Source organism: Bombina bombina, chromosome 6 (genome assembly GCF_027579735.1).
Source record: "Bombina bombina isolate aBomBom1 chromosome 6, aBomBom1.pri, whole genome shotgun sequence".
Classification (NCBI taxonomy): domain Eukaryota; kingdom Metazoa; phylum Chordata; class Amphibia; order Anura; family Bombinatoridae; genus Bombina; species Bombina bombina.
The window spans coordinates 1068636880-1068653794 of record NC_069504.1 but is presented as its reverse complement, the minus strand read 5'-3'; the positions used below and the strand labels follow the sequence as shown (position 1 = coordinate 1068653794).

The 16915-nt window shown below is 37.5% G+C and overlaps 1 protein-coding gene across 1 annotated transcript in view; it reads right to left on the bottom strand.

Moving 5' to 3' along the window:
• The window catches only part of AKR1D1 (aldo-keto reductase family 1 member D1), a 74375-nt gene that overhangs the window by 15465 nt on the left and 41995 nt on the right, over positions 1–16915 (bottom strand). Inside the window, exons 3-5 of the mRNA XM_053718944.1 lie at positions 6869–6985; positions 5556–5633; positions 2091–2213 (exon numbers count right to left, since the gene is read on the bottom strand). Of these exons, the coding sequence (XP_053574919.1) occupies positions 2091–2213; positions 5556–5633; positions 6869–6985 (318 nt within the window). The remainder of the gene's footprint in view (positions 1–2090; positions 2214–5555; positions 5634–6868; positions 6986–16915) is intronic.

Here is a 16915-nt window from a genome sequence, read left to right as displayed (position 1 = left end):
ATTGGCATACAGTAGGTATATACCTACCACTATTATATATCTTTATACACGGTTATCACCTGTACATTTAGCACACAGCCACTTGTTATTACTTGGGCTTTTTTATACATTACACATTCAGTCACGAGGCCACACACTATAACAGTTTATATATTATATCTATTTATAGTTTATGTGTTAGAGAATTGGCCGCTTATTAAGACATTTTAACACGATAGCGCTATTACAGATAAGGGGCGCAAGATGCTCAACATGTGTCTTGGTTTGTTTACATGGGTGACGTAATTGTCGTCACCTCATATTGGGACCAATTGGGCCACATGTTTTGGACTGGGGAGGGCGTTCACGTTAACATATGCTTTAGCAATGGCCCGATCACGGGTATTGTCCCAGAACATGACTCCTATTGGCCGCCAGACCATAGCGGCATAAGAAACTATTGGTCGGGGTTCCGTGAATCGCCTTACTTCCGGTGCCTTCTGATACTAGTTGATTGACAACTGTTTAGACCTATCAGATAGCTATATACACGGTCCTCTCTGAGAACAGTTGATTGATGTAGCTATAGACCTATCAGGTTGCAGCATTTACGATCAGAGGCAATTATATATATTTTAAGTCAAAGGAATTACGAGACCAGTACTGCAATACGGATTCAACATACATATGTTAGACACATATTGATGATACTTATACATTTTACTAAAACACTATATTGGCCATACGTTTAGTATAATAATATTGCAGCAGGGTGGGTGTGCACAAATGACGGGTTCTGATTGGTCCTGCCTGTCCTAATTGTTGGGGGTGGGTCATTGGGGTTATTAGTAGCGTAGCCCTATATAAGGATGTAAATAATTGATGAGAAACATGCCTGAGGAAACAGTCTGAGAAACGCGTCGCACTGTTTCTCCACTAGCCATAACTTTTATTGGCACTAATATGAGTGGTATATTTTTATAACTGTTTTAAAAAATTTGTTTTTAACTTTACCTACTCTAAGTGCTGTGTATGGTCTATTGCTACGCTACTTTTAGGGTGAGAATCCCTTACCCCAGTATCCTGCCCTTATATCTTGTGGATATCCAGTTTGGGTTTGATTAGCCACTGTATTTTGGAGCTACCTTGGATCAGCCAGCTGGATTGCTGTAGAAATCCAGCCTGTCTCTATAGGCATAATTGATCGCCTTCTATACATGTGAGTACCCTGTGTTCACCTCCTGTTACAAGTTTTCAAGATCCACCATTGATCTGCACCATTGGCGCCTCTATCTATTGTCTTTTTCTAACAGATTGCCTCTTATTGGATGCCATTAGAGAGCTGCCCTTATGATCAGCTAGCTGGACTGCTGTAGAAATGCAGTTCGTTTCTATGGGCATAACTGATTGCCTTATATACAAGTGAGTACCCTGTGTTCGTCCCACATCAGCTACATATAAAATTCATCATTGATCTGCACCATTGGCGCCTCTTTCCTTTGTGTTTTTTCCTAACTTTCTAATTTACTCCTATTATCTATTTGTCTTTGTTCTCTTGCTATCTTTATTTGAAAAACGAGAATGAAAGCTTAAGAGCCGATTCATTTTTGGTTCAGAACCTGGGTTGCGCTTGCTGATTGATCAAAAATAGGATGGCTTCTTAGCTTACAGTAGATTCCTGCTTTTTCAAATATAGATATCAAGAGAACAAACAAAAAATTGATAATAGGAGTAAATTTGAAAGTTGTTTAAAATTGCATGCTCTATCAGAATTATGATAGAAAAAAAATTGGGTTTTGCATCCCTTTAAGCTTCCAGTAGTGCACTGCTCTTCATTCAACAATGGATACCAAGAGAATGAAACAAATTTAATAATAAAAGTCAAATGGAAATATATTTTCTATCACAATTTTGAAAGAAACATTTGGGTTTCACTCTAAGATAAAAAAAATATATATATAGAATAAGAACAATAAAATAATATTTATCTAGTTATTACACAATCTGCCCAATAGTATGGATATTATTATTATTGGTTATTTGTAGAGCGCCAACAGATTCTACAGCGCTAATAATTTACATTCAAATAATTATCCAGCCATTTTCCTTGCCTGGTTGGTGGCGGGCTTGTGCTTTAGTCCTGGCTTGTTGAGAATCAGCTCAAGCTGTCTTCGGTTAAAATTGGAGACACCTAGAGATTTCACCAGCCCTGCATCTTTGCATTCCTCCAGAGCCTGTGATATAACAACATGGGCAGCTAAAACAAAAATTGTTTGCAAATCACATCACAATATCCCCCCCAATTAGACTAGGTGCTGGATATACGTGTTGGTCTGTTCTCATGATGGTTCTAGGTCGGATTGTATTATTTTCTAGCAGGTGGATTGTTGCACCTTTCAAAAAATACAACCCATCTCTTCCCTCACAGTTTCTTCCTTCGAAACCCACATAATTTGCTTATTTTCTCCTCTCTCTCTCTGTGTTGTGGTTACTTATAGCCCACCTGGATCCTCAACTCAGTTTCTTGATCATTTTGTGGCCCGGCTACCTTATTTCCTCTACTCAGATATCTCTGCCCTCAATCTTGGGGATTTCAACCTCCCTGTTGACAATCCAACTCTTCTTGCTACAAAAAAAACTTAGCTATCTTCCTCTTACGGTCTGTTACAATGGTCCAACTCTTATAGACACTCCCTTGACCTGATTTTCAGCACTTGATGCACTCTCTCAAACTTCGCAAAGTCCCCCTTTCCTCTTTATGACCATCATCTCCTTACTTGTAACATCACAGCACTTCTTCCTCCTTCTAACCCTCACAACAAACTCCAAAAATTAAGTCACTAGATCAGCAATATCTTTCAAATTCTCTCAAACCTCTTCTCTCTTCCATCTCCTCCTTTTCCTGCCCTGACCAATCTACCGCTCACTATAATTCCACTCTTACATTGGTCCTTGATAATTTGCCCCCTCCTCATCCTTAGCCCAGGCATACTCGTTTGACATGCTACCTGCACAGCTGTTCCTGCACTGCTGAGCGACATTGGAGAAAATCCTGGTTCACCTTACTTTCTTCATTACAAGTTGAAATCTATTCTGCCCTTTATCTCTCCATGCAGGATTATTTCCTTAATCTTATTGCCACTCTTAATTGAAACCAAGACTCAACTTAATAACATTTTCTGCCTATCCCAACCTCCCTACACTACAGAAAAATGGGGTTTATTTTAAAAAAAAAGCCACATTTGATTGCAAAGTAGTTAGAGAGTTTTTTTGGGGGAGATCAGGGAGGTTGGGGGCTAAGGGGAGATCCTACACAGCAGAATATATTAAAAAAAAATAATAATGAAAAAAAAGCCTTTTCTTTTAGTACTGGCAGACTTTCTGCCAGTACTTAAGATGGCAGGGACAATTGGGGGGTGAGGGAGGGAAGAGAGCTGTTTGGGAGGGATCAGGGGGTGGGATGTGTCAGATGGGAGGCTGATCTCTACATTAAAGTTAAAATTAACCCTTCAAGCTCCCTACAAGCTAATTAACCCCGTCACTGCTGGGCATAAGACAAGTGTGGTGCGCAGCAGCATTTAGCGGCCTTCTAATTACCAAAAAGCAACACCAAAGCCATATATGTCTGCTATTTCTGAACAAAGGAGATCCCAGAGAAGCATTTACAACCATTTGTGCCATAATTGCACAAGCTGTTTGTAAATAATTTCAGTGAGAATCCCAAAGTTAGTGAAAAAGTGAACGATTTTTTTATTTGATCAAATTTGGCGATAAAATGGGCCTAGATTAATACTTTGGGTTGTTTACTACACTACAGCTAAAATTGGTCCTAATACAAGTGTGGTGTGCAGCGGCATTAACGGCCTTCTAATTACCAGAAAGTAATGCCACAGCCATAAATGTCTGCTATTTCTGAACAAAGGGGATCCCAGAGAAGCATTTACATCCATTTGTGCCATAATTGCACAAGTTGTTTGTAAATAATTTCAGTGAGAAACCAAAAGTTTGTGAAAAAGTTTGCGAAAAAGTGAATTTTGTTTTTTATTTGATCGCATTTGGCGGTGAAATGGTGTCATGAAATATACCAAAATGGGCCTAGATCAATACTTTGGGTTGTCTACTACACTACACTAAAGCTAAATTAACCCTACAAGCACCCTAATTAACCCCTTCACTGCTGGGTATAATACACGTGTGGTGCGCAGCGGCGTTTAGCGGCCTTCTAATTACCAAAAAGTAATGCCAAAGCAATAAATGTCTGCTATTTCTGAACAAAGTGGATCTCAGAGAAGCATTTACAACCATTTGTGCCATAATTGCACAAGCTGTTTGTAAATCATTTCAGTGAGAAACCTAAAGTTTGTGAAAATGTTTGTGAAGAAGTGAAGAGTGAATGTTTTTTTTTTTATTTGATTGCGTTTGGCGGTGAAATGGTGGCATTAAATATACCAAAATGGGCCTAGATCAATAAAAAATATATACATGTCAAGGGATATTCAGGGATTCCTGACAGATATCAGTATTCCAATGTAACTATCGCTAATTTTGAAAAAAAATTGTTTGAAAGTAGCAAAGTGCTACTTGTATTTTTTGCCCTATAACTTGCAAAAAAAGCAAAGAACAGGTAAACATTTGGTATTTCTAAACTCAGGACAAAATTTAGAAATTATTTAGCATGGGTATTTTTTGGTGGTTATAGATGTGTAACAGATTTGGGGGGGTCAAAGTTAGAAAAAGTGTGTGTTTTTTCATTTCCCATCATATTTTATATTTTTTATAGTAAATTATAAGATAAGATGAAAATAATGGTATCTTTAGAAAGTCCATTTAATGTCGAGAAAAATGGTATATAATATGTGTGGGTACAGTAAATGAGTAAGAGGAATATTAAAACTAAACACAAACACCGCAGAAATGTAAAAATAGCCTTGGTCCCAAACGGTCAGAAAATGGAAAAGTGCTCTGGTCACTAAGGGGTTAAACTCCTTCCTTGATCCATTGCAATCTGAATTTTGCCCTCAACACTCCACAGGCACAGAAATTATTAAAGTTACTAATGACCTTATTACACAAAATCGAAAGGCCGCTTTTCTCTGTTAATCCTTCTTGACATGTTTGCAGCCTTTGACACTGTTGACCACCCTCTCTTCCTCTAAACCCTCCAATCCTTAGGCATCTGCAACACAGCCCTCTTGTGGAACTGACTTCTGTCTTTAGACATAACTTTTATGCTTAGAATAAGCCCATTCTGCCTGTGTTCAATCAGGGAGAGTTCTGGGGGTGCTTTCTTTACTGCAGCACCCCCATATTATAAGGTGCCATATGCTGAGCAGGGAAAGGAAACAGCTAGTAGAGGGAAGGGTGATTGTATTTAAAAAAATAAACATATAAAGATAGGAATAGGAAGCTGAGGTTTATGTCTTACAACAATATCCCTTGTATTTTTGATTTTAAGATTCATGGACAACTTTTTACACCCACAAATCTAAAGTCTAGAACCTTCCCTGGTGAAAATGTCAGACTGAAAAAGTATTCTATCTGCCCACCTATTATGTAAGGTCTTTTATACAACCTACCTCCCAAGTAGCACACAAGTCTGTCTTATGGTAAATAATCTTTCCATTTTCATCTTTTGGATAAATTTCATCCCCAGGCTGTAAAAGAAAGAAAAGTAAAAAGTGATACTAACGGTCTCGGCTGAAAAAGTAAATTAAAGGGATACCATTAAATGTTCTCCTCGTAATGTGTTCCTAATTATCCATTATACCCCCTGAAGTGTTTTAAATTCCCAATGGTGATGGGAGAGATAGGTGCTAAAATGTTAATTTTCAATTACTCTCTCAGTCATATATTTTGATAAGGAAGTCTTTGTGTACACAGAGAAATATATGGATGTTTGTTCCCTCTGCAAGCTTAGCCCATTTAAACAGGTTGTGATTTTACAAATGGAGCACTAATTTATTGTGTGCCCACAAACGGGCAGATTTGCCTGCTTGCGGTGCACAATAAATAACCACCCATTACAAGTGGCTGGTTATTGCTACCGCGAGCTTGTGGTAGCAATTGGCATTTATAAAATTAACCAGAGAACAGATCCCTGGCTAATTTTATAAAGTGTCCCCCAAATGCCCCCAAAATAAAGTTTAATGTTCTTTATTTAAAAAAAGATAGTAGCATCTTTATTTTTAATAAAAATAACTGCAATAAGCAGTTATGAGGTGTTAAAGTTGGCGGCTGCGGGTTGTTAAAAAAGTTCCTTTACATTGCGGTCTATGGGAACTGTGTTCTCCCTGTAAATATATATCTGTATATGCTTATGTACATATATATTTAGAATCTGGCCAAATATTGGGAAATTAAATACCAACATATTTTTAAGGGATAGGAAAGTCAAACTTAAACTTGCAGGATTCAGATACAGCATGTCATTTTAAGACACTTTTAAATTAATTTATATTTTCGAATGTACTTTGTTCTTTTTGTATCTATTGTTTAAAAAGAATATGTACATATCTTGCACTAGTGGGAGCTAGCTGCTGATTGGTGCCTGCACACATTTGTTTCTTGTGATTGGCTGACCAGATGTGTTCAGCTAGCTCTCAGTAAGTAGTGCATTGCTGATCCTTCAGCAAAGTACATTAAGGGAATGAAGCAGATTTAATAATAGAAGTAAATAGGATTTTATTTTTTAATTGTATGTTCTATCTGAACTTTGCAGCTGGTATAATTTGTCATTGAAAACACATTAAAGGGAACCCCACTTTACAGTACAGTTCCCCTTTAAGAAGGGGCTAAATATGGATGATAAAAGACTGATCACATAAACAATAACTTAGCATTTAACTATCACATCAATGGTGAATAACTGAAAAATGGATATTCCTCTTACCTTAAATGCCATTGGCAGTTCAACAATATATAGATCCACATAATCCAACTGAAGAGTCTTTAAAGTCCTTTCTAATGTAGGACGGACAAGTTCCGGTGGATGGCAGGTGTTCCATAGCTGACAAGACACAAATAAAACAAGTAAGCATTGTATCACTTCTCACTGCTTTATAAGAAACAGTTCAATGCTAGTGCAGACTGTTGATAGTAGTTTAATTGCCACCTGTGCAAAATTAAGAAGCCATAATTCCACCGCATTCTACGGTTACTGGAATGTTCTGATAGCGCAGAGTTCCAAGGTGAGAAAAGGACAATGAAAGCAGACTTACTGGTGGATACTTCACAGTGTGGTTCCCACCCTAATAAATAGCTTTCAAACCTATTTATAACTAGAAAATCTCACACAAACATCCCTATGTATAAAAGGAATATTTAACCTAACAAGTTCTTCAGCTCACCAGAATAAGTGCTCTGTGAGCAGTTATACTTCAGCTACTATTTTAGCTATCATCTGCATGGTGAAAAAAACAGCCAATCAGCATCATCTGTGCTGTGTTCACACCTTTTTTTCTGTGATTTCATTGGATTCCAACATAATCTCATGAGATTTCATAGTAAATGTTCTTACATTACCAGTCAATATATTAAATTTGCATAATCAACAAATGTATGATAATGCATTTAGAATATGCTATCACACTTAGTCTGAACTTCAAATAAGAAGTAGATTTTTTCTGACAAATTTCAGTTATGTCTAGTTCTGCTCCTATTGCATTATGTGACAGCCATCAGCCAATCACAAATGCATATACAGATATTCTGTGATTTCTTGCACATGCTCAGTAGTAGTGTTAAAGGGACATAATACTCATATGCTAAATCACTTGAAACTGATGCAGTATAACTGTAAAAAGCTGACAGGAAAACATCACCTGAGCATCTCTATGTAAAAAAGGAAGATATTTTATCTCACAATCTCCTCAGCTCAGCAGAGTAAATAATGTGTAAAAAGTTATACTCAGCTGTTGCTCAGCTGCAGGTAAAAAAAATAAAAAATGAAGAAATGAACAGCAGCCAATCAGCATCAACAGTGCTGGGGTCATGAACTCTTTTTACTGTGATCTCATGAAATTTCACTTAACTCGCATGAGATTTCATTGTAAACTTCCTTACACTGAATAGGGAAATAAGATGAGTGTGCACATAAGCTCGTTCCTTCCGCTGTCCAGGGACAGACATACTGATTTGCTGCTTAGAAGTCCTTTACAATGGGAGGTGGCTACTGAGGAACTTTTGAGGTAAAATATCTTTCTTTTTTACATAGAGATGTCCAGGTGATATTTTCTAGTCAGCTTTTTACAGCTATGCTGCATCACTTTCAAGTGTTTAAATATTTGGGTATTATGGCCGTTTAATATTAAAAGACTGTGCACATATTGCTAATGGATGTAAATTGAAAAGTTGTTTAAAAGCCCATGCTCTATCTCAATCATGAAAATTAAATTTTGACTTGAGTGTCCCTTTAAAGGGACATTAAACTCCTGGGTACATTTATAGTAGCATAGTTACTACTAACCATGCTAGTGCTTTTCCTTCTGTAACTGCAGCTCTCTGAAAAGTCTCTCTTATTTTAACCAATTAGAGAAGCCATTTGGCAATGCTTTGCTTCTTTAATACGGGTGCTGCCATCTTGTATTGTTGCATCATGTGATAGAAGCAGTGAGCTTTCACAGATCAGTGATATTACCTTGTACTTTGGATTATCTCACACAATAGAAAGCAGAAGCTATTTTTAACACTGTTTAAAAGTTACTTAACAAATATAAAAAAAACTCTCAGGAATAATATAGAAGAATGCAGCCACTGCAAAAATGTACAGCTCCTGCTCTGTGCTGTGCACTATAAACTGAAGTTCACAGTAATGCTTTTTAAGAAGACAATATCACAGATCTGTGAATGTGCACTGCTTCTGTCACAGTCTATAGGAATACTTCAACTCTAAGATGTGAAGCTACAGAGTTTCACTAACCAGCACAGCACTTGTAAAGGGTTAAAATAAGAGAATGTTCGGAGCACTATATGGCAGCAGTTTTGCAAGAAAGTTATCCATTTGCAAGAGCACTAGATTTTGCCACTATTTCCTGCCATGTAGTGCTCCTGACAACTACTTAGGTATCTCTTCAACAAAGAATATCATGGGAACAAAGAAAATATAATAATTGAAGTAAATTGGAAACTTTTTTAAAATTGTATGCTCTGCCTGAATCACAAAAGTAAATTTTTTGCATTTTGTATCTCTTTAATGTCTCTTTAAACTGATAAGAAAAATAAAGTGACTGTGCCTGCAAATGCCAGATGCAAACACCCTTGTAAGCCCTAGACAAACATCCTGATTGCATGAGTAAACGTTTTTACATAGAGTTGTTCATGTGATAATTTCTACTCAGCTTTTTACAGATATGCTGCATCACTTTCAAGTGATTCAACATTTAGGTGTTACTTTATCTATAATCATTTAGACAATTTTCCTAATTTGTAGGATTAAGTGAGTAATTTGCTTTATATAGATGCTTTAAAAGATTTAATGATACAGATATGCAGATTAATTATAGAATGTGTGAAACATTTTAGGCCAAAATTGAACAAAGTTGAACTGTAGCAATTTTACGTTGATCTGGGAGGAACAGATTTAGAAAGTGTAGGGCATCCTAGCCTGAAATGCACCTAAGGGTTAAAGGGATACAGGCCAATTTGTTTTCTTTCATGATTCAGATAAAACATGCAATTTTAAGCAACATTCTAATTTACTCTTATTAATGTAGCCACCAATCAGTAAGCACTGCCCAGGGTGCTGAACAAAAAATGGGCCGGCTCATAAGATTAGATTCCTGCTTTTTAAATAAAGATATCAAGAAAACAAAGAGAAATTGATAATTGGAGTAAATTAGAAATTTGCTAAGATGATGTCATGTCAAACTGAAACAGATATTTAAGCTTCCCACTATGTATCAGCAGCAAAAAACCTTAATTTTTAATTACCTATAAGCAGTGGTGTATTTAGGTTTTTTATGGTATTTCCAAAGTAAATATTCATGTTCAAGTGTACATTTGTATGTATATATATATATGTGTGTGTGTGTTTATATGGTATATATGGTGTGTGTGTTTAGTGCAGTGTCCATGTGTAGTGCAGTAAGTATATAGTACAATGCGCATGTATGTGTAGGTGTAGTGAGACACAAAAAGTGCTGCCCCCACCATATCTGCTGCCCTAGACAAGTGTCTTGTTTGCCTAGGCCAAAATACGACCCTGCCTATAAGCACTGGCACAAACAATTATGCAAACAGCAGCAGTGACTGCCAGGTAGTTATCATTACCAAGACAATACAAAACCATTATTTAAACCCCTAATCTAGACAATGGGTATAGCTGGAAAAAGAGTGATTGGAACCTGGTTTAAGACTCAGACCCTGCGGTTTGGAGGCGGGGCTCACAGGTAGCTGCAGGTAGCGGCAGGTATCGCTAGAAGCTCCGCGCCTCTATGTGAGGCCCAATCTATCACCACCGCACGCTGCTTGCCCTTGGCCGGTCTCCAGGCTTGGGTATTCGGATCTTGTTCCGGCAGTGGAAGTCCGCATTTACAGCCTAATAGTGCACGTTGGCTGGTGCACTCTATTTTCGCCAGGTGTCAGCAGACTGTTATCCAGAACTTTGGGCACATATCCAAGTGCAACGCTCCCGCCTGGTTCACTGCGGGAGTGCTTCAGCCCCTTCGCTGAGAGGGAGATCAGAGTTTCGTTTCTATCCTGGTTGGAGCCTGATAACGTTTTCCCGGAGGTGCCTGGTTTCACCTATCTCGGAGAAGCGGTTACACTACCACCGGGTTGGGATGAAAGATTAACAGCCGCAACAGGTCCGCTGACTGCAACGGAGCCACTATAGAGAGCTTGATTGGCCAAGCGAAGCTGGATTGATTCTTTGGCTCAGGGTAATCCGAGGGAGCTACCGCGACCTACTGTCTAGTGTGCTGCAAGCTTGGGAAGCAAGTCAGTTGGCCTAAAGGTTTTAACAGAGCGCCTTATTAACTGCACACCGGACCCCGGGACATCCTGAAAGAGAACTTCACTTCGGCTACAGCGTTAAGCCATCACAGGTGAGAACGGCAGCAAGGGGGGTTACGGTCAGCAGGTTGGCCCGGTACACGGAGCATAAGCATCCATGGGTGACTGTGTATGAGTGGTTTGCTCACCGTGCTGTGTTATCAGCAGTTTTGCAGAGTTGGCGGAATGCCTTTCCTATGCCGGTTTTTTTCTATCTGCTGGCAGCCCAAAATACAGCTTATATCCTGATTATATTATCTGCCCTGATCATCAGACTGCCTATTTTCACTCTGATCTACATATAGACTCCCAGCATAAGATAATTCTAAGTACTTTAGCATGTCAGTCTGGGATGCATAAAAAGGAGTCAGCACCGACAACACCTCTGTGACTTTTCCCAACTATGTTATAAAACGTCTATACACTGGATACACGGATGTGTTCAGTTCCACAGTTCTTGCCTCTATCTGCTAAACATAAGAAGGAGTGTTCTATTACAGGGGTTGTGCTTTTCTGTCTCTATATTCATTGTACTTGAGGACTGTGTAAGCAGTTAGTTCTACTAATACTTGACTGTGATTCTTTAAAGTTGGGGCCAAGTTTAACTAAGCTTGTACAGTTATATTTTTTTGCCGATTGTTAATACACAAAATACAGGTTAGGGGGAATTAGTATAGTAAATTGGTTTCATTAGCTATTTTTTCCTAAACTAACTAAACACTATTTTAATTATTACACACACCATTAATCACTATTTAACAGGATCAGTTCTTCAAACTTGATATTATAAATTCCCACTGAACGTATTCACGTCACATTTTACATTGACACTCTCCAGTAGTGTCCTTCTTGACTTTTCTTATTTTTTTCTTGTCACTTTCCAATACATTTTTTTCACTACACGGTCTTTTTATTTTCTCTTTTTATTTTTATCACATCTCACTCTTTTTTTTGTACATCACTAATGGAAAAATTTATTACCCAGGCCAAAACTAATTCCCCAAAAATGCCAGCTAAATCTAAAGACAAAAAAGCTAAGACGGCAGACAACAGTATAGAAAATATATCTGAAATTACACCTTTAACAATTGATACCCAGGCCCTCACAAGTCAGCTAGTAGCTCTATTTTCACCACAATTTGATTCCATAAAAACAGAATTAGGTGCCATCTCTACTGATATAGGGACACTCTCGTCAGAGATAAAACAATTCTCATTAAGACTTACTGAAGCCGAAGATAGAATATCTTCACTAGAAGACCAGGCAAATACACAACACACTACTTCACAGAAACATGAAGCTAAATTAAAAAGTATGCAATTGCGCCTGGAGGATCTGGAAGATCGCTCCAGGCGCAATAACATTAGAATTATCGGTCTGCCGGAATCTCCGGAGTTTGAGGACCTTATGACTTTCTCCTCGACTACGCTACCTCAGGCTCTAGGCATTCCCATACACAGGGTACCCTTGATAATTGAGAGAGCCCATAGAGTAGGCTCCAGGAAGATAGTCACTAATGGGATCATCAGACCCAGGATGGTCATCCTCAAACTTCTGAGATTCCAGGACAAGATTGAGATTCTTAATCTCTATAAAAAGAGAAAAGAACCTCTGATATTGGGGAGCAACAAAATATTGTTGTTCCAGGATTTCTCTGGCGAGACCTCAGCTAGGAGAAAGGCTATGGCTCCGTATTGTACGCAACTAATAAATAAAGGTATTAATGCCTGGCTGAGCTATCCGGCCAGAATTATAATAAATGATAATGGTAATAGACAGATGTTTAGTGAAACATCAGAGGTAATTGAATTTCTAAAGAAAATAGGATAATGATGAAATAGTGATATCTGCTGTTTAAAATGCTCAAAGTTTTATCGAGAATAAGATATTTAAATGCTTGCTGGTTCTGTTTCTTTTTTTTTCCCTTGTTTTTTTTTTTTTTTTTTTGTTACTTTTTCTTTTTTTTATCTTTTCTCTCTTGGTTTGGGATTGTCTCTCCTCACTCCTACATTGATGGCAGAACTCCTACCCCGTTTTAAGGATAAACTGTTAACTATCAGTATCTTTAAAAAATGACAGCGGAAATTAGGATGTATTCCTGGAATGTGGGGGGTATCAGTTCACCAATGAAACGTAAATTGATTGTGAGAACTTTAGCTCGGATGCAGCCCGATCTGGCCTGTCTTCAAGAAACCCATCTTAAGGAGACAGAAGCAGCGAAACTCAAGATCAAATGGGTTGGTGAGGTAATCTCCACTAACAGCCCTAATAAAAAGTGCGGAGTAGCAATACTACTACACAAACAATTAGATTATAAGATTATAAAAAGAGAGATTGATGGGGAAGCCAGATTTATCTTACTTCACATAATGATAAAAAACATAAAATTTATAATTTGCTGCATCTATGCTCCTAACCAATTTTCATTAGTCTTCTGGGAAAATATCCAAAATAAGTTGTTCCCGCTTATAGGGAACAACTTAATTTTGTGCGGAGATTTTAACATGACGTTAGACCCTTCTATAGATAGGTTTTCACGTAAAAACATAGTCAGTAACAGACTAAGGGCTAAATATTTTCAGAAATTCTGCTATAAGTTGAAATTAATAGACATTTGGCGAATTCAAAACCCCGACATCTCTATATACACCTGTGAATCCAAGGGGCATAAGACATTCTCTAGGATTGACTTATTTCTAGTTTCTGAGTCGCTATCTATTTGGCAATCCAAGGCTAGCATAGGAGAGATTCTGATATCGGACCATGCAATAATTTCATTAATATTCCCTTCATCTAAAAAAGATAAGATTCAGAAATCGGTATTTTGTTTCCCCCGGTATTTATGCTCAGACCCTAGGTTCCGATTGTGGTTACAATCAAAATGGCTGGAGTATGGCTCCAATAACAGGGAATATGATAACAAAGTTGAAATTTTCTGGGAGGCCTCTAAGACGGTTCTAAGAGGTGAGATTATGGCCTACTTAAATATACGTGGGAAAAAGATTAAATTACGGGAGGCTATTTTGGCCAAGAGAGTGAAGAAGGCTTATATACTAGTCCAGAATGCTCCATCACAGAATAATTGGGATGACTATTTTGCTATTAGAAAGGAGAGAGATCTTTTCCTTAAAGAACAAGCCCAAATAGAGGAGATCAGAATAAATAGGCATTATAAGGGGTTTCATGGCTGCTCTGCCAAGTATTTGGCTAAGCTTACCAAAATCAGGAAGAAAAAAAAATCTTATACCGGTTATTAAAGAGAATGAGACTAGATATATGGAGACTATGGACATTTGCAAGGTATTTGCTTCTTATTATCAATATTTATATTCTCCAGTTAAAACCAATCCTGATATCCAAGAGGTATTCTGGTCTAAAGTTGATACGCCCAAGATCCAGATGGAAGATTTAACAATGTTAAATGATTATATAACTAGAGAAGAAATTAGTAAGGCTATCGATAACTTGAAGTCCAATAAAGCCCCAGGCCCAGACGGATTACCCGCGGAATTTTTTAAATGTCTTAAGGAAGATTTATTACCAGTATTAGAGAAGTTATTTAACGTATATTACACACTAGATAACCCAATATCATCCTATTTCTCAATGGCTAACATCTCACTTATATTAAAAAAGGGGAAAGATCCGGAGGACCCAGGCTCGTATAGGCCGATATCAGTTTTAAACTCTGATTATAAGATCTTAGCCTCTATTTTAGCTGACAGATTATCTTTCTGTTTACAGAAACTCATTCACATGGATCAGACGGGCTTTATGATTAAGAGGAATGCCTCTAAGAACATACGGAAATTAATTACGTTGATAGACTACGCTTGGAATACGGAACAAAAAGTTAATATAAGTAATCGTACTGATATGGCTGTCCTTACATTAGACGCAGTCAAAGCGTTTGATTCTATTGTATGGGATCATCTCTTTATTTCACTTGGGAAATTTGGGATAAAAGGGAACTTTTTGCAATTTATTCATAGAATCTATTTGAAGCCCATATCATATTTACTAGTAAATGGGATGATCTCGCCAAAAATAACACTACAGCGAGGTACAAGGCAAGGATGTCCACTGTCTCCCTTGCTGTTTAATACAGCATTAGAGCCGCTAGCGATAAGATTAAGAAATAGTCTACCAGGGATTACAATAGGATCTCTGCGTTTAAACACATTGCTATATGCTGATGATATTTTAGTCTTTCTACAAAATACACAGCAATCCATTCCTATTTTGAGGCAATTGCTAGAGGATTTTAGCTCATTTTCAGGTTATAAAGTGAATATGGAAAAAAGTGAATTAATGTATATTGGAAAAGTAGACTCAAGTCACCCTAGTAATCCGTTCAAAGTGGTAGAGTCTGTTAAATATCTGGGTCTTTTACTACATAAAAATCCGAACCACTGGTATTCTGATAATTTTCTTCCTATATTCCAAAAAATCAAACAAGATCTGCAACTATGGACTTCTTTTCCCATATCACTAACGGCGAGAGTAAATCTGGTTAAAACCATTATCTTTCCACGCCTTCTCTACCCTGTTCAAAATTTGCCCTTATTAATAACTAACCGGGATTGTAGAATTTTGTACGGTTACTTTTCTAAATTTATCTGGCAAAATAAAAAACCACGCATTGCTCTAGCAAGACTAACGCAGAAATCATGGGCAGGTGGCCTATCACTGCCAGATATCTATTTGTATAATATTGCAGCGATGGCAAAAATCGCAATTGATTGGCTGGCAAGAACAGATATATTTTCCACTTATGTGCAGGAGTCTTTATTGATACACCCTTTTGCATTATCAGCTTTATTACATTGTAAGCCGCGTCAATTACCATCCAACGTCTCTTCACTTATTTCATTTAAAAATATAGTTCTGGCGTGGCACAAACTCTGTAAAGTGCTGGAAATAGATTTTTCTTTGTCAGAATTTCTTCCTATTCAGGGTAACCCCTTATTTTCCCCCGGTTTACATCAAAAAACTTTTAAGAACTGGGCCGAAAAGGGGCTAAATCGGATTTGTCAGTTAATTGGCCCAGACGACTCAGTGTTGGATGGTGAAACCTTGTTCTCTCTTTATCATTTACCTAGATCAGATTTATTTGCGTTTTTTCAGGTACGTCATTTCATTGGGTCACAGGATTGGAGGTTTCCCATATCTGTTGTATGGTCCGATATCAGAGTCCTAATACAGAAATACGTAGCGGGTGTTACTTCTATCTCATTAATCTACGATATTATGCTCTCAAAACAAACGCAAGGTAGTTTAAGTAAGATTTGCGGTCCATGGTGTAAGACAATCCGGGATATAGATCCGGACAGAATCATACAAAGTTTTAAGTCACTAGAAACTTGTAAAGTCCCCTCAATATGGAAGGAATCCCATATGAAACTAATAAACAATTTTTATTTTTATCCTGCTAAATTGGCTCGATTCTATCCTTCTAGGTCAGCTTCATGCCCCAGGTGTGCTTATATGGAAGCGGATTTATTACATATGTTTTGGACATGTCCTAGGATAAAACAGCTTTGGTTGAAACTTATATATTGGTTTAACAATATACATGGTGTATCTGTTTCTCTCACGTTCCGGGATATTATCCTATTGGTTGAGTCCTCGAGTAGTCTAGATAGGTATTGGACTCGCTCTTTAAATACATTAATATTAGCGGTAAGACAGAGTATTCTTAAAAAATGGAAAGCAAATAAAGGGCCCGTATTTTCTGAGATCATGCACGCTATTCAAGATCAAATTATTTTTGAATCATATCATTTACAGGATGCCTCAGAAATTAGAATTAAAATTTTTTTACGTGGTTGGTATCCCACTATTAACTCTTATCTCTTGCCTATACAAAAACAGATTTTAACACCCTTTACATCCTCAGTTAGTTTTGCAGAAATGGTTATATTAGATCTTTTCCCACATTCATGG